The 20,045-nt window shown below is 32.9% G+C and overlaps 1 protein-coding gene across 4 annotated transcripts in view; it reads right to left on the bottom strand.

The window, feature by feature from the left end:
- Window positions 1-20,045, bottom strand: part of LOC126761201 (proton-coupled amino acid transporter-like protein CG1139) — an 82,437-nt gene that overhangs the window by 1,714 nt on the left and 60,678 nt on the right. For 3 of the 4 annotated variants that reach the window (XM_050477179.1, XM_050477182.1, XM_050477180.1), the window contains exons 2-5: window positions 8,749-8,831; window positions 8,278-8,421; window positions 878-1,690; window positions 655-814 (exon numbers count right to left, since the gene is read on the bottom strand). In XM_050477179.1, coding sequence (XP_050333136.1) covers window positions 655-814; window positions 878-1,690; window positions 8,278-8,421; window positions 8,749-8,831 — 1,200 coding nt within the window. Of the gene's footprint in view, window positions 1-654; window positions 815-877; window positions 1,691-8,277; window positions 8,422-8,748; window positions 8,832-13,315; window positions 14,078-20,045 lie in introns of those variants that run through there. The other variant, XM_050477178.1, reaches the window with a different exon arrangement.

Here is a 20,045-nt window from a genome sequence, read left to right as displayed (position 1 = left end):
GCCGCAGTTGCATTCCCAAAAGCAATCGGGTCTACTCGTTTATAATTGGAACGGATCCACATTTTTATACGGCCGAAGACTGCCAGCACTTCATAAAATACATTTGTGGAATTTTTTAAGTCGCTAAAACAACAATATAACTTCAGAAGCTTGAATAGGATTATCAAGGAAATTTTCACACGGTGGATCTTATGTAGAGTTAAAATCTAAAACTATTGGAACGGCGTCTCGAACCACCGAGTATATTTCTGATATAAAAAAAGATCTTCCTAAAATTTACAAGCCACCCAACGTCCAAAGTGCTTTCGAAACTTTCTTCCTTTCTTTTAGTCGGGTTCTATGGGTATAAGTTTTAGTCATTAGCTTTTCAAAATCTGACATAATTTTTATCGAATACTATGAGAGATGGACTCTCTTAGACCAGACCGTTACCTTGGAGATCTTGGTTTTCAAGTACTACTTCAGAGATACATAAATAGGAATACCGCTTCAGGTTACCTACCGATTATAAATGTACCAGGCTTACTTACTTCTAGCAAAAGCTCGGTTGAGACTAAAAGTTTTAATAATCTAAAAGCTTTTTGGCTCATCCGAGCTTTTTGTCTCATCCATACACCATGTATTTATACCATAAAGTAAAAATCAAATACTCACCACCAAAGCAATACGCAGCGCGTATTCGCTAATATTTTTGCGCTCCTCGGAGATCTTGTGCGAAATGCCCTTCCAAATGATGCTCACCGGCACATAGAACTGCAGCGTAAATGTGAAGAAGATCGCAATGGCAATCATGAGCTTGACAGACTGAGCCAATCTGTGAACCAAAAGCACGTCAATTAGAATAATACAACAAAAACAACAACACACAATAACTTACTTGTCTTCTGCCGGCAAATTCAACGTAATGCTGCCTTGGGTCTTCGAGCCATACTTCAAGTAACCAAAGAATCCGACCAAAGTGTACAGCGAAATCACAACACCCATACCGAAATTCAACACCGATGGGCAACCAATGAAATGTGTAGGGTTCTTCATGTCGTTCTCCAACGACATAACTACACCAATACCTTCCAACGCGAAGATGACAGTGCCGAAGAAGAGTGGCCACTGCACGACATTCACAATGCCCTCGCGTTCCGATGGTGCAGGCAAATCATCGAATACATAGTAGAATGTAATCACAATGCCAACAAACATCAAAATATTGGCGATCATCGAGAAGGGTGTGAGATACTTCAGATTGCGCACCAGGCACATTACCAACAATGGGCAGGTAACGATCACAATCCATACGCGGATATTCAATGGTTCGTCCATATATTCATCCAGCACCGCCTTGACATTTGTGCCGACGAACACCAGATAAATGCAACAGCAGCCAATCAAATCGATGACAAGGAAGACATTTACCATGAAACGGATGAAACGAGACCAGCGATTCAAACCGGGCGGTCCGTCGAGGAAGGCTTGTTCGGCCACATCGGCGAAACCCATCATCGGTATTTTACGCCGCCGACAGAGAATGTGCGCGCATTTGACGAGTATATGCACACAGTAGGTGCAAAGTGTGCCCACCGCAAAGGTGGCGATTAAGCCCAACCACAGACCAGCGTTCATGAAGGCCATCGGCATGGCAAGTATGCCGGAGCCGAGTGAACCCTTCAGCAGATGCACGAAGGTCTCCATATCGCTGGAAGAGAAAGAAAAGTCAAATATTAGTGGAAATAAAGGATTCTCGTATTTTATTTTAGGTTTATATACATTTATTTGAGGTAATAAGTTCGATGGCCAGGAGAGTGCCAGGTTTGTAACTTAACCCATAATCCACTTTTAGTAAAATGATCGCTTTGAGTTTTAAATACTTTTTTTCACAATAAGCCTACATCTATATTGTATCATTTCGCTCTTTTTTTCAATGCTCATCTCTTTCCTATAATAAGTTTTGAAGTCCCGTCTCTGCACAAGAGTTCGTCTTCAATCTGACTAACTGTTACTTGTTGCACTTTTCAAATATTATATATTTCTCCCTACTACTTCTAAAGAAATTTCCATAGGGTTACACATCTTTACTGTACCTAAATTCGATCGCCATGTTAGGATAGGTTAAGAAGTCGATCTTAACAGGTATTTTACATGGAAAGCTTAGAGCACCGTTCCGTTGTGCTTTCTAAAACTCCTAAGTGAACATAAGACCCTCATAAATCGATGATGATTTACACATATCACACATTATGTGAGACGGCTAATGCCACTTTCGGCCATCTTCTTCCATATAGATTTGACAATTTGTGTCCGATAAAATTTTTAGCCTCATGGCATAAATGCCTGTTGGACAGCGTCAATTAAGAATCTCTCTAATCATCCACAGCAACTGTAGAAGTTTCCAATATATTTAACTTCCAGGCGCTGTTATACGAAAACAAATAATTTAACGCCAAACTTAGATTCAATAAAGGACTATCTTCAGAAGGCTGCGGAAAATACAATGCAGAGATGTCCGATAACAAATATTCGAAGAGTTCATCTAATTGGAGAGTCCACATTATCAAGAAACCTTATTTCGGTTTTATAAAGGTCGGCGATGTAAATGGTTAACAAGCTCTACAATACCTACATACTCGTATGTATAGTATTTTATATTCCTCCCAAAGGTGCTTAGAAATAGTATTATTAGTTGATTAGTTGGAATCGGGAAGAGGATGGAGCCATGTGTAGAAGTTCATGCAAGTGAGGAAAGTTCACTGATTGCCATTCTATTGGAAGTGGGCAGAAATGATTATTTTACATAAGGCTTAAGCAGCTCACGACTTACGGTCTTAGACCAAGTATCCTCTGGGTAGCCAAGAAACATGCGGTTAAAGATGAGCTAAAGTGAGAAGGCGATTCATCCCTCCTTAGGAATGTGGGTTTGATTTGGAACCCGCCACTTAAAAAAGCACCTCTAATGAAGAAGACACAACAGCTGATTAGGCCATATCGACCGATTGGATGAAAAACTCTAACTCTGAAAGTATTCGGCGCAGTACCCGCAGAGGGAAGCAGAGGAAGATCTCTATTCCGTTGGAAAGACTAGGTGGAGAATGACCTGGCTACACTTGGAATCGCCAAACAGCAAAAAGGAAAAACTACTGGTGCGCTGTTATAAACTCGGCTAAAACCGCGTAAGCGGTGTCTACGCCAATAAAAAAGAAGTAGGAGTTGGAATTGGGTTCATTTATGGCTTGAAGTTCAAGTATTTTCCAAATGTGTTTCAACTATTAATATACATTTCCTAAAAAATAAAAAATAAGGAAAATAATAAACATAGCTAACCTTTTACACAAAATGATGAGACTATCTAATGAACCGTGCCCACGAAGGTCGGGTCTAAGTAATCGAAAAGTACCTAGATTTTTATCCACCATTCCTCAAGAAATTATTTCAAGAATGGTTTTGCCGCTACAACAACAACAACACTCTCCAATGAAGGGTCAATTTGAATATCAGAACGGTCTTAAGTATTTTGATTTTGAAATATCAGAAAGATCTTAAGTTCGTTGACGGGTTAAACGGTAAATAAGCAGTCCTTAAACTATACAGCTTGAAAATTCCTCCCGAGAATGCCTATAAATATGTTACTAATTAGAATCTGGAACTCTTATGTATCGAAACCCAAATTTTTTAAAAGAAATTTCAAACTATAAACGCTAGAAAATGTTACTAAGCGAATAGATTATACATTTTACTTGAAATTTCAGATAGATCTCAATGCCTTCAACGACATATTTCGAAGAAGATTTGAATGTTCCCATATACATATGTATGTATATTTTCAAAAAAAAAAGGCAGGCAGACCTGATCAGACCATTAATTTCCGCCTGATCGTCTGTCACGTCTGCAGGAAATATTTTATTGTACAAACAGAGAATAATCGAATAATTTACCAAATATAGAAGACAATAGCACCCTTAACCCTCTCGCTCTTATTTTAGGTTAACAATGCTTGCAACAAATAGCAAAGATTGCCAAGAAATTGCAAAGGACGCCAACAAAACAAACTAATCACCGACAATTGACATAAATTGATGTTGTAGGCGCACAAGAGCATGCATTTCGAGTACCATTCTTCTCAAATAAATCACAAAAATAAAATCTATTTAAAAACTCGTCGGTAAAAAAAAATTCTTAAAGTGATAAAGTATTCTTTAAGTGATAAATTCAATCGGAATGTGGGGAAAAACATTAATTAGTTTAAGTAATTGAAATCGAAATAAAATTGCAGTCTAAACATAGCTGCTGAACATTGCTTGCTCACTAAATCTCACTCAAGCCGCTCGTGATGGAAAATTACAAATCGATTTAATTGACAATTTCACACAACAAATCGGCGGCTAATTGTCAAAAGCGCTGCGGTAAAGTGTAAAGTGTAGCAGAAGGGTGCAAAGGGCAAGCTACGAGCCAGTGATCTTCGCCGCGGTGAGAGTGTGAGTGTTGAGTGATCGTTTAGCTGGGCTTGGCGCCAACTAACACGCTCGCAAGCAAATACAGAGGAAAATCATATTTTCCACAAATCCAATTAGCGTCTGCAGCTCGGAGACTCATAACCTCATAGATAAATTACACACACACATACATACATATATGTATAACCATAAATTTATGCCAACAAAATTCTCTTTTCAGTGTTGCATTTGTAATTTATCTGCATACATTTGACGCTTTCTTTATCATAATTTTTTTTTTTTTTGCATTTTTTTGCTTCGCTCAGCTATTTGCTTCGCATCTATTTATTTTCGGCTGCACTTACACGTACATTTTCGCAATTCTTATTTCAATACCAAGGACACTTCTAAGTGGTGGTGCCAAGTTTCGGCGACGCCATGTGAAAATTTCCGCTGACGTCGTGTCGCGATCTACAGCATACCTTTGTAGCTGCATAATAAATGGACATGTTTGTGCGGGTCTCTCTCGCATGCTGTTGTGTGGGTTTCGAGATCAAAGTTTGATGAAGTGGAAAATTACCGGCAGCCACGTACATTGTTTGCTGATCTCAATGGACTTTTGTTGCGAAAATTTTGCAAAACATTTCGTTGGGTTTTTGGCCGAGGTTTTTTGCGCATTTTCACTGTTTCGATGGCAATGGCCGTACTTGAAGTTCAAGACCATGGAAGATCATTAAAAAGCCAATTTGGCAGCTGTTGACTTTATGTACGCCATTTTGTTTCTATTGATGCTTGAGGTCAAAGTTTTGCTTTCAATATCAAAGGAGCAATTTCCTAAACCGGATATTGTCAATTTCATGTGTGTCATTTAGTAATCAGTAACTTTTTCAAAAACATCACTTTTCTCTGCACAGAATTTAGTAATTTTTCCAAAAGCTTTTTTTAGGTTGATACTTTTAGAACTTGATTTAAGAGTATTTATATGTAAACCCCAATAAACTTATTTCTCACGGTTAGAAGAACACAAAAAAACTGCTTCTTTTCACGGTGAGAAGTAGCCAAACAAACTGCTTTCTCACACTTTGAATAACCTTTACTAATTCAGAAACATGTTATCTCATCTTGTTTCCAGATCACTACAATGTGGGTTGGCTACTCCGTCTCACTCTCCTTCGAAAAATTTCAGTAAACTGATAAACTCCATAAGATATAAAATACAATTTTAGCATTTATGGCACTAAATCTCATCTTGATTGTGATCTAATCTCAAAACAAGATGCTTCAATACAATATGGATGAGCCCTTAGTTTCAATATCAGTTTGAAATTCTCAAACTGACCCAGCAAACGATATCATGTTTCTACTTTTCTAAAAACCAGTCATAAAATGAGCCTATTTAATTTTATGGTTTCTGAGAATACTTGAAAGAACTCGAAAACTTTATATGCGATTGCTAACTCTGTATATGGTTTATAGACCTATAGAAAATGAGTCGAATAGATAGTGAATCAGATAATCCCATGCAGATCTATAATATGATTCAGATTATATGTATAAAATCTTTGACAGAAATTAGTCCAATGCTGTTTTAAGAACGGCCGATTCTTTTTGGATATTTCTTTCAACCAACCAACCTTAAGAATGAAACAACTTATACAATCTGATGGATGGATGTATTTGAGTTATAGATCCAAATACTCAAACTGGTATCTTCGACTGTGACTTCGATTATGGTACGGTATGGTGTAAACTCGGCTATAACCAATAATGAAGAAGATATGGGTATCTAACGAAAAGTATTCTGGAAATATTTAGTATAGACATAGACATATGGGATGAAAGTTACCATATGTTGAAGAGTAAATCTTATGGTAAGATCTTATATAAGATACACCATCAAAAGGATTGTTACTCTACCAATGGTGTCATCTATGAGTCACTTATAATAATACAGAACCACAAAATAGGGTCTGAATTCGAATTCCCATCAAAGCAAGACCAACAGCAATCATGATTCTAGCCAAGTCAATTAGAATAACATACAAATTAGTTAGCTGAAGAGATTCCTTTCATTCTCACTTATTTGTTTTTGGGTGGGGATCTGTAGATCACTTCGCTTCTGGAAACACATCGAAAATAAGGAAAAGATTGGGATATGGAGACATCAGTTTTGATAAGCGTAAACTTTTGATTTGTAAACTCATAATATGTTTATGGGCGAAGTAAAAGCGATATAATAGAAACCATTCATATTGAAACAAAATTTGAGTTTTGGTTATATAATGGTTATATATTGCTTATGTATATCTGACAGAGGAAGCTGAAAATTGAATGCTGCATATATGTAATATGATGTAGTGAATCGTAAGCAATTAAAAAACTCAATTTCGATTTTTTGATGATGCATTTTTTACATAATTATTACACTAAACAACAACAAATCGCCTAAGTTAGACAGTTCTAAGGCAAAACACATATATTCAAAGCATATTGGTACTCATCCAACCATCAATCGATCGTTCATAAAGCGCATATTATAGTCACACTGGGAGCTATGTAAATTTTTGTTTTTGTGAGAATAAAAATAATAATATATTTGCAAGGTGGCAGTAATAGGAGGCATCAGCGCGTGACCTTGACACTTTTTGCGCTTTTAATGACGCATAAGAAATTAATATACAATTAAAAGTGTTGCGATGCGATCATCATCGATCGCAATGGAAAGTTTCAGTGATCTTTTATGTGGCAAAAAATATTAATTATTATTTTTCCGCAATTTTATGTTAAATTTAAAATGCATTAAAATTATTATTATTTGTTGCCTGTCCATGAGCAATATATATTTTCTTATATTCGCATTAGAAAGCTCACGAGATAGATATTATTCAAATTTGTATGCAAATTTCTTGTGACTCACTTTATTGTGACCAAGTTCGGAGGAAAACAATTATTTTTATTGGAAAATTTACTTTTAATTTTTTTTATATCTTTTCCTATTACTAGAAGGTGCTTCACATTTTAGGCTGAAAACACGAAGGGCAAAACTAGGAAATTAATTGTTATGAAATATATGAAAACACGTTCATATATTCAATACCTCAACTGATCAACAAACAAGCCTTAAACCATCTTCGATTCGCCACTTTCTCCATACTTATGCAAAAAATTTACTTCTACAATGTTATACATATTTTAAATTTCTAGACAAGAAAGTAGTGGAATATCACAGTCTGATAAAACCTTTTGTTTTAAGCTATCTCTACTGAAATCATCGCTTTATAAGATTTTTAGACTATACTGGATTATACCAGCATCTTCATTTATACCAGTTTGCTCTTCGATTTTCCTTTTTCTAAATAGTATAATTTCAATTAATTCTATGTTTACTTTATTATACCAGTTTATATTATTTATACCAGTTTTATCTGCGGTTTGTCCTTCCTCAAATGGCGTAACCTCAAGTCTACTGTATTATACCAATTTATATTATTTACATAAGTTTTCGGTTCAATTCGCCGCTCTTCAAATGGTATAACCCCAAGTCATTCTATGTTTACTGTATTATACCAGTTTAATTTATTTAAAACAGTTCTCTGTTAAAGGGCTACTTTGCGAGTGGTATAACAGCTGCTAACCTATTTCTACTTAATTATACCAGTTTTATAATTTATACCAGTTTCTTGTTTTTTCGCCACTCTCAAAAATAACCACTGATAACCTATTTCTACTTAATTATACCAGTTTTTATAATTTATACCAGTTTTTCTCAAATTTTGTAACCCAAAATTTTTCATTTTTGCCCAAAACTCCCACCAAAAAAAATGTTAAAGACATATAGTTAATATACAATACTCACGAGGTCGGGTGATCGACTTTCCGGTGCTCGAACGGATTATAATTGACATCCTCCTCATCGCCTTTTTTACGCGTCAACACCAATGGCAACGTGGATCCGGCGGCCTGTTGTGCCGGCACATCAACCATATCCGGACGTATGAATCTATCCGAAGAAGTGTACATTTCAAACATTGTTGTTGATGAATTATTGTCTACGTTTTTATACATTTTTTTTTTTTTTTATTATTTATAATAAATAAACTATTGCACTGCACGAGAGAATAGGTATAGACTTAGAAATAACCAGCACCAAAACTACAACTACGTTTATGTTTACGGTTTTAATATGTTTATAAAATTTTATAATTTTTTTTTTGGTTCAATTTTTTTTTATCGAATGCCTCAAATTGCAAGTAGTCAATTAAAATTGTGTGAAAATATTTATTAAAATAGACGTGACACGATTATGACACGATTTAGTAAAACATACTTTGGTTGACTCGAGTTGATCGCGCTACTCCTCGAACCGGTGTGCGTCTCGTTGTCATAGCTCGCCGATACTGTCGGGATTTTCTGCAAAGATATTTGAATAGCATAAAGAGATCGTTAATTTGAGCCAAATGTACAATTTTCGGTCTTATTTTTAATCACATACATATGCACACACACACACACACGCATACACTCATCTATTGTATGTACTTGTGACAGATATCGGTATATTTCTTTTTTATCTTCGAAATTCGGCACATCGTTTTCGTTCTTTTTGCGCGTGTGTGGGTCAAGTGTCTCGTTTTTGTTCATCTTTTTATTGTACTTAGGTATATTATGTGCGTTTATAATATATTTCTTAATTTTTGTTATGTGCATATGCTGCGTATGTGATATATTTTGTTGTATAAAATAATTCTGACTTGAAAATAAGTTTGTCAACAAAAAAAATAAGAATAAATATTCCCTTCAATTTGGTTATAAATTGGTATGTAATTTTAAATGTATTTTTTAAGAAACCATATAATGAAAAATTGGTATAAACTAGTAACATATTTTATCATCCATACTGCAGCGAAAATTTTTATATTCTTTAATTTTTTTTAATTTTTTTTTGTTATTACTATTTATTTTTTTTATTACCTTTTCTTATTTTTAATATTTTTAATTTTCTTTATGTTTATTTTATTTTATTGGGAACAATTTATCTCCTTTTTTGGATTTTAATATTTATGCATATTTAATTTGTTTATTATATTCTATAAATAAGATGTTAATTTTTTTATATATTGTGTTTTAAATATATTTTAATTAATTAATTAATTTTTTTTTTATTTTTTTCTTTTATATGCAAAATACTCTTAAACTTTTTTTTATTGAAATTGTTGTTTGTTTTTATTCTTTTTTTTTTCTTTTTGGTATGTTCTGAAAATATTTATTAGATCTAAATATTTTTAAAATGTTTTATACATAAAAATATTAAAATAATTTTTATAATATTTATTTTTTTATCATTATTATTTGTTAAAAAATCACTATTTATTTTTTTAAAAGCTGCATTAATTTCTTCTGCTTTTACTAACACTTTTTTTTATATAAGATTTTCAATACAAAAATAAATAATATTGTGCATAAAAATTTGCAAAGGTTGAAAAGAGAAAAAAATTTTGTCAAATCAGTTTGGCAAAAAAACAAAAACAAAAATTAAAAAAAAAATTTTATTAAATTTTTTTGAAAACAAATAATTTTATTATAACAACAAAAAATTTCCTTGTTAAAAAAAAATAAAAATTTAATTAAATTTCTTTGAAAAAGCAAAATAATATGAAAACCGACCACCAGTGTAGTTCACACTATTTACAAAAAAAGAACTTCTCAGTGCGTTGCGCATTGCGAATGCAACGCTCACTCACTAGAATTGCACACACTTCGGCTACGAACTGTAAAAATCACTCATTCGCACCTGCAACCGTTACAACTCGCCGCCGGTGCACAGTGCGTATACGTATCCAAACGACCCTGACTGCTTAGGATGCGAATGTATGAAGGCATGTAAACACACACTTTTATATTATTATATATACTTATGTATGTGTTGAAAGCTGTTGAAAGATCACAATATTTCTTGTTTACGCTATACTATGCGAAAGTATGTGCATGTGTGTGTTTGTTTGTTTGCGTATGAAAGTATGTCGAAGAAAATCTTTTAAACAGATGAGCGAAAATGGAAATTTTACGGCGGTCAACCACACAGTGGAGACACGCCAAACGCCCACATGTGGCTGGGTGTTCGCAGAAATATGTACATATTTACTTATATTTATATATATAAACATTCAATATATATATGTATATAGTATGCACGCCTATATTTACTTAGAATTAAAAAACAAAAATGTGAAATGTGACCAAAAACAAGTAAATTCGTTCAATGAATATTTGTGTTTGCAGTCAACAAAGCCTTCAGTGTTTGTATAACAACAAAAACTAAGCGTTAAATCTGCTAAATGCGTCAGCATGTGATGTTGACTAGAAAGCTTAGTAAATAATAGTCCAATGACACATACACCTGTGGCGTCATAACAAAAAAATTTCATAGATTTTCGGTCAAATTAGTGCAAAAATAAATATAAAAGTGAATGAAACGCAATTGTTGATCACAACTACTATAAAAAATCTAGAAAAAAAGTTCCTTCAATTCTAAAAATATTTTTTGTTGTCAATTTTTTCATTAATAAATTGACAGTCGGGAGCAAATAAAAGCCAGGCGGGCTATTTTGTTAATTTGGGGCGAAAATTCGTGTTTACCAATGTACATATGTATATAAATATTTTTTTTATTTTACTCTTCTATGTACACATATATACATATAAATGAATGAGTAAATTGAACTGAGCAGCTGCGCTCATCTATTCGCATTAAATGACTCCGCATCAATAAGCAATGCTGAAATTAAGCGATGAAATATTGCAAACGCAAACAGAAATTGTTTAAAAACATATATAAAAATAAAAATTTGGCAGACAATAACAAAATGTTTTTTGTATTTTTTTGTGTTTTTCACTTTCTGAAAAAATTTTAAAAATTAAAAAAAAATGTTAAAAAAAATTAGAAAAAATTGAAATAAAAAAATTAAAAAAATTAAAAGTAAAAAAACAAATTAAATTTCGATTTTCTGAAAAAAGTTTAAAAAATTAAAATTAAAAAGCAAATTAATTAAAATCATTTTTTTCTTTGAATTTTTTTATTTTTAATTTTTTTTTAATTTTTGTTAATTATTTAATTTTTGTAATTTTTTTAATTTTTTTATTTTTTTTTTTTAATTTTTTAACTTTTTTCAGCTTTTACAATTTTTTTTTATTTTTTTTGTAGTAATTATTTGTATTTTATTGTTTTCTTTATTTTTTCGTGCAACTTTTGTTAATCAAGTTCATTCACTACACAATTTCTCTCACGCCAAAACATGCCAGATAAATACACATATACACATACATACATACGAATACCTCAATATGTTTGTATGTTTATCGGCAACGCTGTTTATATATGTACAAGTACATATTACCGCAAAACTATATACAACTAAAGCATGTACATATGCATATGTTGGTAAACGCAAATAGAATTCACGAGCGTATCGCGGAAATCGAAAATCAAAATAGTAAAATGTAATAAATTCACTTCACGAGACTCAAAAGGCGCACGCTTCAGTGGGTCGCGGCGCTGAATTCCGTCAATTCACTGACTTATGGGGCATAAAGCAGAGCAAAGTAGTTTTCAAAAGCATTTTCACGCCAGTAAATATTCTTCTTAATTATTATATATGTATATATTAAAAAGGGCGTAGTTTGAAATCGAGTGTTAGCGAAAAAAAATTTTAAACAAATTTTTACTGGAAGAAAAAAAAATAGTTAATTAAAATTAATAATTAATTAAAAATTAAATAAATTATTCAAAACTAAATGTAAAAAAAAATATTAAACCTCATATGCATTTTTGTTGTCGTTATTAATAATTGAATAATTTCGCAATTTTTTTGTACTAACTAGAGTTAGCTTTCTCATACTTATATTTTTAATTTTTGTCTAATTAAATTTAGTTAAAAAAATAATTAATAAATACTTCTAAATTTTTATGTGTGACGCCAAAAGGTCGGCAATATAAAGTTTTACTTTCACATTTTTTTTTTATTATAATAATAAGCCGATAATAAGCCAAAAAGTGTGTTATAAATTAGGGTGGGTCAAAAAACTAATCTTTTTTTCACTTAGTACTCTGAAAAATAGGTTCTTTGACATCTCTTTTCATCATCTATATTTTTTCATTTTCCTCAAATAGAAAAATTCAAATCTCACTTCCAACTAATTGAAAAAAATGTTGCCTACATTTCGGCGCGCGTGTCTAAACTAACCTTTATTGAGCCAAAATCATAATTAACCAATGAAATATGTAAATATGAGCCAATTTTCTTTCAAACTTGGAAAAAATCGTCAAATATATTTGTTCAACAATAATTGACTGATTTAACATTGAAATCCCGAAGTCAGTACTCGAATCATAACATTAAGTGATCAACTTTTTCGAGCATATAATAACAATAACTCACTGGTTGCAATAAACAATGGACGAAGGCGTTTTCCAAAATAGAAGACTCCGATTTCTATTTAGTTTTAATAAAATTAACTTCAGCAAATCTTTGTAATTTCTTGACTATGAATCGAAAGTTATTTTATCAACTTTAAACATCAGCGAAAAGTCTCCAAGCAAACTTTAACACGAAATATTCTCCACAAATATTTTTTACTTTTCCATACTTCTTTCATTTTGCTCTAAATACTTTATGAATGAAAATGGTTTTGTTTAAGAAAAGTATTTCCTTCCGACACTTTTCTTAAACACATCAAAAGTATTCCCCACACTTTGCTAAACCCACCACTTTCATTCACAAAATATTTTAAGCAAGACAACGAAATATCTCAAAATATTTATTCCTTTCACCACATTTCCCCCACACTTTCCTTAAACACACCACACTTTCATGCACTAACTCGCTTACTCAACTCACACGCAGCATACTGGCTGTGCCCAGTCCCGACGAGGGCGCTGGCGGCGGTCCACCGGTACTACCTTTCCGACCACCACCACCCACACCATTACGCATGGCCATCTTCAGTTCGCGTCTGCTCAGCGCTGCCGGCGATAAACGCGTCTCACGTATACGCGACTTTGCCGTACCGCCGTCGCGCCCACCACCCGCACCAATGGAGCCCCGCGTGCCGCTATGCCTGCGCAACGCAATGTCGTAGCTGCTGCTGCCAGCAATGCTGCCGACGTCATCGCCATTGCCGTCGGCGCCTGCTATCGTGAACGTTTGCAGCTCGTGCTGCGCTCGCCGCGTTATCGGTGGCTTGGACGAGCTCAGTTTGAATGTTTACGTTGGTCACCGACGCTGAGCGCGAAAAACTGTGCGACATAAACGCGCGCGCACGAAAGAAAAAACGCGAATTTTAGGCGAAATTGTGAAAGCTAGTCAACACTGTGCAATGCGATGCTGTGCGTCCAGTGTCTGCAAGTGACTGAACAAGAATTGGCATACGAACAACAAACAGTCAGTGTCGCCAAATTTTATTATTACATATGTCGTATTTTATTATATTTTCGCGCAAATTTTTCAAGTGCAATTTTGCGGCGCTGACAGAGATTTTACAAATTGCATTTATGCATTAATTCAATTAGAGAAAATCGCGCGGCGCGCGATATATTTATATATATTTTTCTGTGGTTTGTTTTCTTTCGGTACGTTTTGTGGTGCGCGCGGCCACCAATGCTAGTACCGTCTTTCCGGAAAATCTGTCCTCGACTGTTTCAGCGCCAGTGGAATAGCGCTGATCTGTGAGCGCGGCGCAGCATTTTCGTAGACAAAATTTGCATTTGACTGAGCATCCAAGCGTCGACTGACGCGCCCACTGACAGTCAAAGTGTCGCAGTGCCAACAGCAGCCACCCATGGCTGGTTCGTCAATTGCGCGCGGGCGTGCAAAATGCGATCGCGATCACAGCGATCAAAACACATAAAACACAACAATGTGCTGCCACTTGACATACAGCTTTACATAGTCGCTCAATTGACATACTAAATACTTGGTAGACGAATTCCCAAAAGTGCTCGTAAGCGTGTGTGCAGCAAAATGTTTATCACCATTTAAAGGGGAGAGAACAATGTTGGTTCAGCGCTGAGGCGGTGAAAGGTGCGCGGGTGGCACTCAGCGGTTTAACGATCTTGGCATTTCAATAGGTAAAGTAATGCGATCATCAAATTGGTGATCGCAATAAAAACGTTCCGAATTTGTATGGCACTAATGACGTACATTAACCTAAGCGGGTTGAAAACAATGCGACTAGCTAATTGTGGGGTGAAAGGGAACACGAAAAGCGCTAGGTTTGGTCTTCTATTATATTTTATTTAGCATAGACCCAACATCCACTTACAATCGCTTTTTTGCCGAAAATAATAGCAACTTTATTAACTGAACCTGTAGGAAGATTTTTGAAGCCTTACGAAGACCCATCTTCTATTTGGATCCTGCCTATACTAAAAATAAAGATTTTTTACTTAAACTGCCCTTTTTAAACGAATAAAAATTTAATGATTTGGAGCTACCAGAAAGCTTTGTCTTTAGAAAAGTCTGAGAGAGAGAGAGAGAGAGAGTATAAAGAGAAGAAAAGAAAAGTAACAAAATATATTATAAAAACTCAGGGAATTTTTAAAATGGCTCTATATTTTTTCTTTTCCATATTCTATCTTATTACAATTTCAAAAAGCTCACCCTACTTTTGATGCATAAATATTGAATTAATTGTCAATTTTTAAATATAATCGCGATGGTATTTCTGTAAGCTTTTTTCGTTCTACTTTTTATGCATAAATATTGAGAATTATAGATACATATACATATATTTTAATATACTGAAAGCTCTTTATACTTTTTATGAATATATACTGAAGTAGTATATACATAAATGCTGATTATAATCAAGATATTTTGATAATATTTCCTTAAGCTCGTTTTCAGAAGCTTTTTACTGAAAGCTCTTTCTACTTTTTATGCATAAATATTGAGGTAGTAGAAATTATGATTATTATAGATACATACATATATATTTGTAATATATCTGAAGGACAGCTTTTTATTGAAAGCTCTTTATACTTTTTATGAATAAATACTGAAGTAGTATATAAATGCTGATTATAATCAAGATATTTTGATAATATTTCCGAAAACTCAAAAAAAAGCTTTTATTACTTAAAAGCTCTTTCTACTTTTTTTGCATAAATAATGAAGTAATTGATAAATTAGGATTTTAATCGATATATTTTGATAGTATTTCTGAAAGCTCATTTTAAATTTTTTTTACTTGAAAGCTCTTCCTACTTTTTATGCATAAGTAATGAAGTACATATAGTATTATCGAGATATTTTGATAATATTTAAGAAAGCTCATTTTCAAAATCTTTTCTTTTTTGAAAGCTTTTTCCACATATGAAGCATAAATATTGAAATAATCATTGAATTATGATTATTATCTATATATTTTGACAATATTTCTGAAAGTTCACTTCAAAAAGTTTTTTTTTAAAAGCTTATGCCACTTATGAAGTATAAATATTGAAATAGTCATTAAATTATAATTATCAGCAAGACTAGCAGTTAAATTTTTATAAAGTTGAAGTAATATTTAAATCATAATCATAAAACAGTTATATTTACGATACCCATCACTTTTCTATGCATACATTCCACATCATTGGTCCAAGCCGCCCAAGCAGCCTCTACAAATTCCCTTCAAATATTTCCTAGCTGCATACAGCAGCGACCACTCGCCCAACACTGCACTTTGGCATGCAGCAAGCCACATAATAAAAATGTCAATTAACATGCCATATAAAATACATAAAATGCAACAACAATAATAACAAGTAAGTACAAACAAGTGCCCCACGCCTTGGCGGAATGAGCCAACATTCCCGTTTTATTGCCAGTGAAAAAAACATAAAGCATGTCAGCCCCTACTCAGCAGCTTAACGAAGAGAATAAAAATGCAAAGCATTATGTAAAAGCAATAAAACGAAAGAAATTGCAGATAAATTGCAATAAGTGAGCGAGTGGTGATCACTGAATGTTTAGCCACAATGTTGCGCCACAACGAACGTGCTCAGCGCATGCAACACAAGTGGCGCGCGAAGAAACCGCGATTAGAGCAGCGAATGTCTTTAAACTTGATTTTCATGCAAATTACTTAAATTCATTTGAATAATTTATTATTACTGTAAATACCAAGCAACAGACAAGTCAACCACTCAATTGAGCATAGTTTCGGGTTTAACTATTTGACAGTGGCTAAATGACGCCAACTAAGCAGTCAGCGGGTTGCCACTTTTGTCATTGTAATGCAAAATGAACGCAGTACATTACTCGGGCAATGACGTTAACGAGCAGCCAGCACGAGCAACAAAAGCGAGCAAGTGCGTCAGAGCGCACGCCACGTAGCGTCAGTGGGAGCGCGCGCATGAGATTTGGCTTAGTGAAAGAAATTCATTTAAATCGCAAAGCGCTGCAAAAAAGGAAAATTTTTAAAATTTGGAAATATATAACTCAGATATTTTAAAAATAAACACCAAGCGCCAATTTAATTGATTAAATGTTGTAATGACCAAGTCGCTGTAAACATTACACAATACCATTCGGCGCTCTTGCTACTCCGCTCGTTTCGATAATTTTCATAGATATCGCATACAACTCAGCGTTTGTTGTTTTTGTATATTTATTTACATTATATTCCTGCAATTCAAATACGCAAAGCAAAGCCATGCGAAAGATACGAGCAAAATAAACGAACGAACGAAGCGTCGTGTGCGCCCAGCGAGGCGTATGAGCAACCGTGACCATGACATTCACATGCCGATAGCGCAGTCGGCTGATCACAATGCATGAAGCGGCCATGTAGGAAATCATTTAAGTAGAGTTAGAGAAAGGAAAATTTCAGCGTGGATAGTAAATTATAAATATAAATAATTAATAAATTAATAAATATTGTCAAGCAATAATAAAAGCTGAAATATTACATATAAAAGATAAAAAAATAATTTGAATGTTGTGGGAAGATCCGTAATAGTGTTAATAAAATATCAGAATTTCCGATAAGGCGATTTTTTCATGTACTTAGAAGATTCTAAATATATTAAAATTTACAAAAACAAAAAAAATTTAATTGAGAGTCCCAAAAAATATATTGGTCACAAATTTCAAAAAAGATGAAATTTTTTTCGAAAAAAAATTTATTTTTTTTTTTTAATTTTTCGTTAGATAACGATTTTATATGAAATATAAGACATTTTAAAAAAAAAAAATTTTAGACTAACAATATTTTTAGACACAAATTTTAAATGAATATTTATGTAAGAAGTATTATATTACATAACTGTGTCTTATTTTATTGAGTTTTTATGAAAATAATTTTTTTTTGTCTTAAATATTTTTTTTATATTTTATAAAATTATATAAATTTTATTTAAGCACTTTTCATCAATCAACGAAATAATTTTCGTTTTTCATAATTTCAAAACTACGCATTTCAAAAAGTTATTATTTGTCTCATTTGCCTTTGCCTTTCCTACTGGGCTACCGCGCGTTCATCTCGTGCGCACTCACAAATCTAGCGTTGACGTCGGTTGTGACTTTTTTCTGAACCTTATGAATGCATTTTTTATTATTTGTATGGCTTCTTATTTTGGCATAGAACAAATAACAATAAAGAATGCATGTTTTATATATTTTTACGTGTTGAAATAAAACAATAAAAACTGTTTCACAAGATGATCTGGTATTATATTATATACTATCTACACTATATGCAATGTCATATACATACATATACATATATTACGTATTAACACGAGCGTAGCAGTTTTCCCACACTATAATGGCATGTTTGCATTTAAGTAAATAACTTTAGAAAATTTTCAAATCTTTTTTGAGAATAAGAGAAATGTTAATAATTTTTTTTTTAATAAAAAATTGGTTTTACAATTTTTTTTAGGTACGCAAAATGCTCATATCGTTAATATTGCTTTCAAAAAGATATAATCTTGAATGAAACACTATTATTATTATGCTAACGGTATACTCGCCTGTGGATGATGTTTAACAAAAAGCTCCTTAATACAAAATTTTTATTAGTTTTTGTAAGATTTTCAATATTTTTAGTGGCAATTCTTTACTAAAAATAAAATAAAAATAATAAAAAAATACATATACCCAAGTAGGCTGTTGTGTACTTTGTCTACGCCGTAAAGAAAAAGAAAAATAAAAATAAGCAGAGAACGCCGAATTTTTTAAAAGTAAGAAAACTAAGCGTTGTTATTAAAAAATTAGATTATTAAGTTTTGATTCTCAAAATAATATTATTTCTACTGAATCTCTATAATTTCATCACAAAACTTAACGTGAAGGAGTCTTTATTCAGAGTGCCTTTCATGAGTATTTCCTTTAAAAATTTTCTGTTGACAATCTCTTTCAAGGATCAGCCGTAATCTGCTATAATCAGACGAACTCATCAACTTTGATACGTGACTTCCATCACCTTGAGATCTTAGTGCAACTGTTCGATCTGATTTTGCATAGATGATTCGCTCTCTTATTCACATCCATTGGCAGACTGTAGCACTATCTGAATATTTAGCGGCATAATTGCTTATCAGAGCATGCAGATTGCTTTTCAAACGCAAAGGGAGCTTTGAATTGACTAAAACAGGACTCTTTTTGGACGGTAGTTCTAGATATCTCCACATTTGATTTTTACTAAACCATTAAGGGGTTACATGGTTTTACGGGTTTCAAAAGATCGATCTTTTTTATTGTCTTATTAAATTCTAAAACACCTCTAGAATATTATTCTAAACTTTCAAGTAATAACTAGTTTCGGAGATACAGCCTTAAGAACCGATCTTCGTGAAATTTTACACAGGTCTTTGAGTTACAATTCTTAAAGACTTGGCCGAAGGATTTTTTTCGATTACAATTATTAAAAAAAAAAAGTCGAGAAGTTTTCTTTTTTTTGTAAAAATGCCTCCTAAAAGTCCATTTTTCAGTTTTTTTCTTCGTCCATTTTCTAAGTTAAGGTCCTAACTAAAACATTTACTTTTTTGACTTTCGATGATCCCGTAAGGAGTCATCCTGCCTTCGCGGGCGCATCTTTTTTCCAAAGGGTCGCCGGAAATGGCGTCGCAATGGCCGAGTTAAAATATTTTTTTCCAAAAATTTCAGAATTTGTTTGTTAATAGGGTATGTTTGTAAACTTAAAAAATTCGAATAACATCTTTAATTTTTATATGAGACAAAAATTGTTGAAAAAATGCTGTTTTTTATCCGAAAACCATGTAACCCTTTAAACTTTCCACATAATGTTTCGGATATTTTTGGTAAATAGCCTCAGAGTGGGGATCACGTGAAGTTTGTATGAGCGAAAAAGAGGCTCAAAACCGGGTGAAAGCAAACCGCTATTCGTAGAAAAATCGTAGTATTCTTTAATTTTGGATTTTAAATTTTATACAATATACTTAATTAATATTCGTTTAATTACTTTACTACTTATGTAAATTTTTTTTCTTATAAATTTTAATATACCTATTACATATTTTCTTATATTTACATTTCTTATTTTTATACTTAAACTGTTTCTTTTTCTTTAATATTTAAAATAATCTCAAAAGGTTCCACCAAAATTTCTTTTCGTCCA

The sequence above is a fragment of the Bactrocera neohumeralis genome, chromosome 6 (genome assembly GCF_024586455.1).
Source record: "Bactrocera neohumeralis isolate Rockhampton chromosome 6, APGP_CSIRO_Bneo_wtdbg2-racon-allhic-juicebox.fasta_v2, whole genome shotgun sequence".
Lineage (NCBI taxonomy): Eukaryota > Metazoa > Arthropoda > Insecta > Diptera > Tephritidae > Bactrocera > Bactrocera neohumeralis.
Note: the sequence above shows the minus strand (reverse complement) of the source record. Positions and strands in the feature narration are given on the sequence as shown.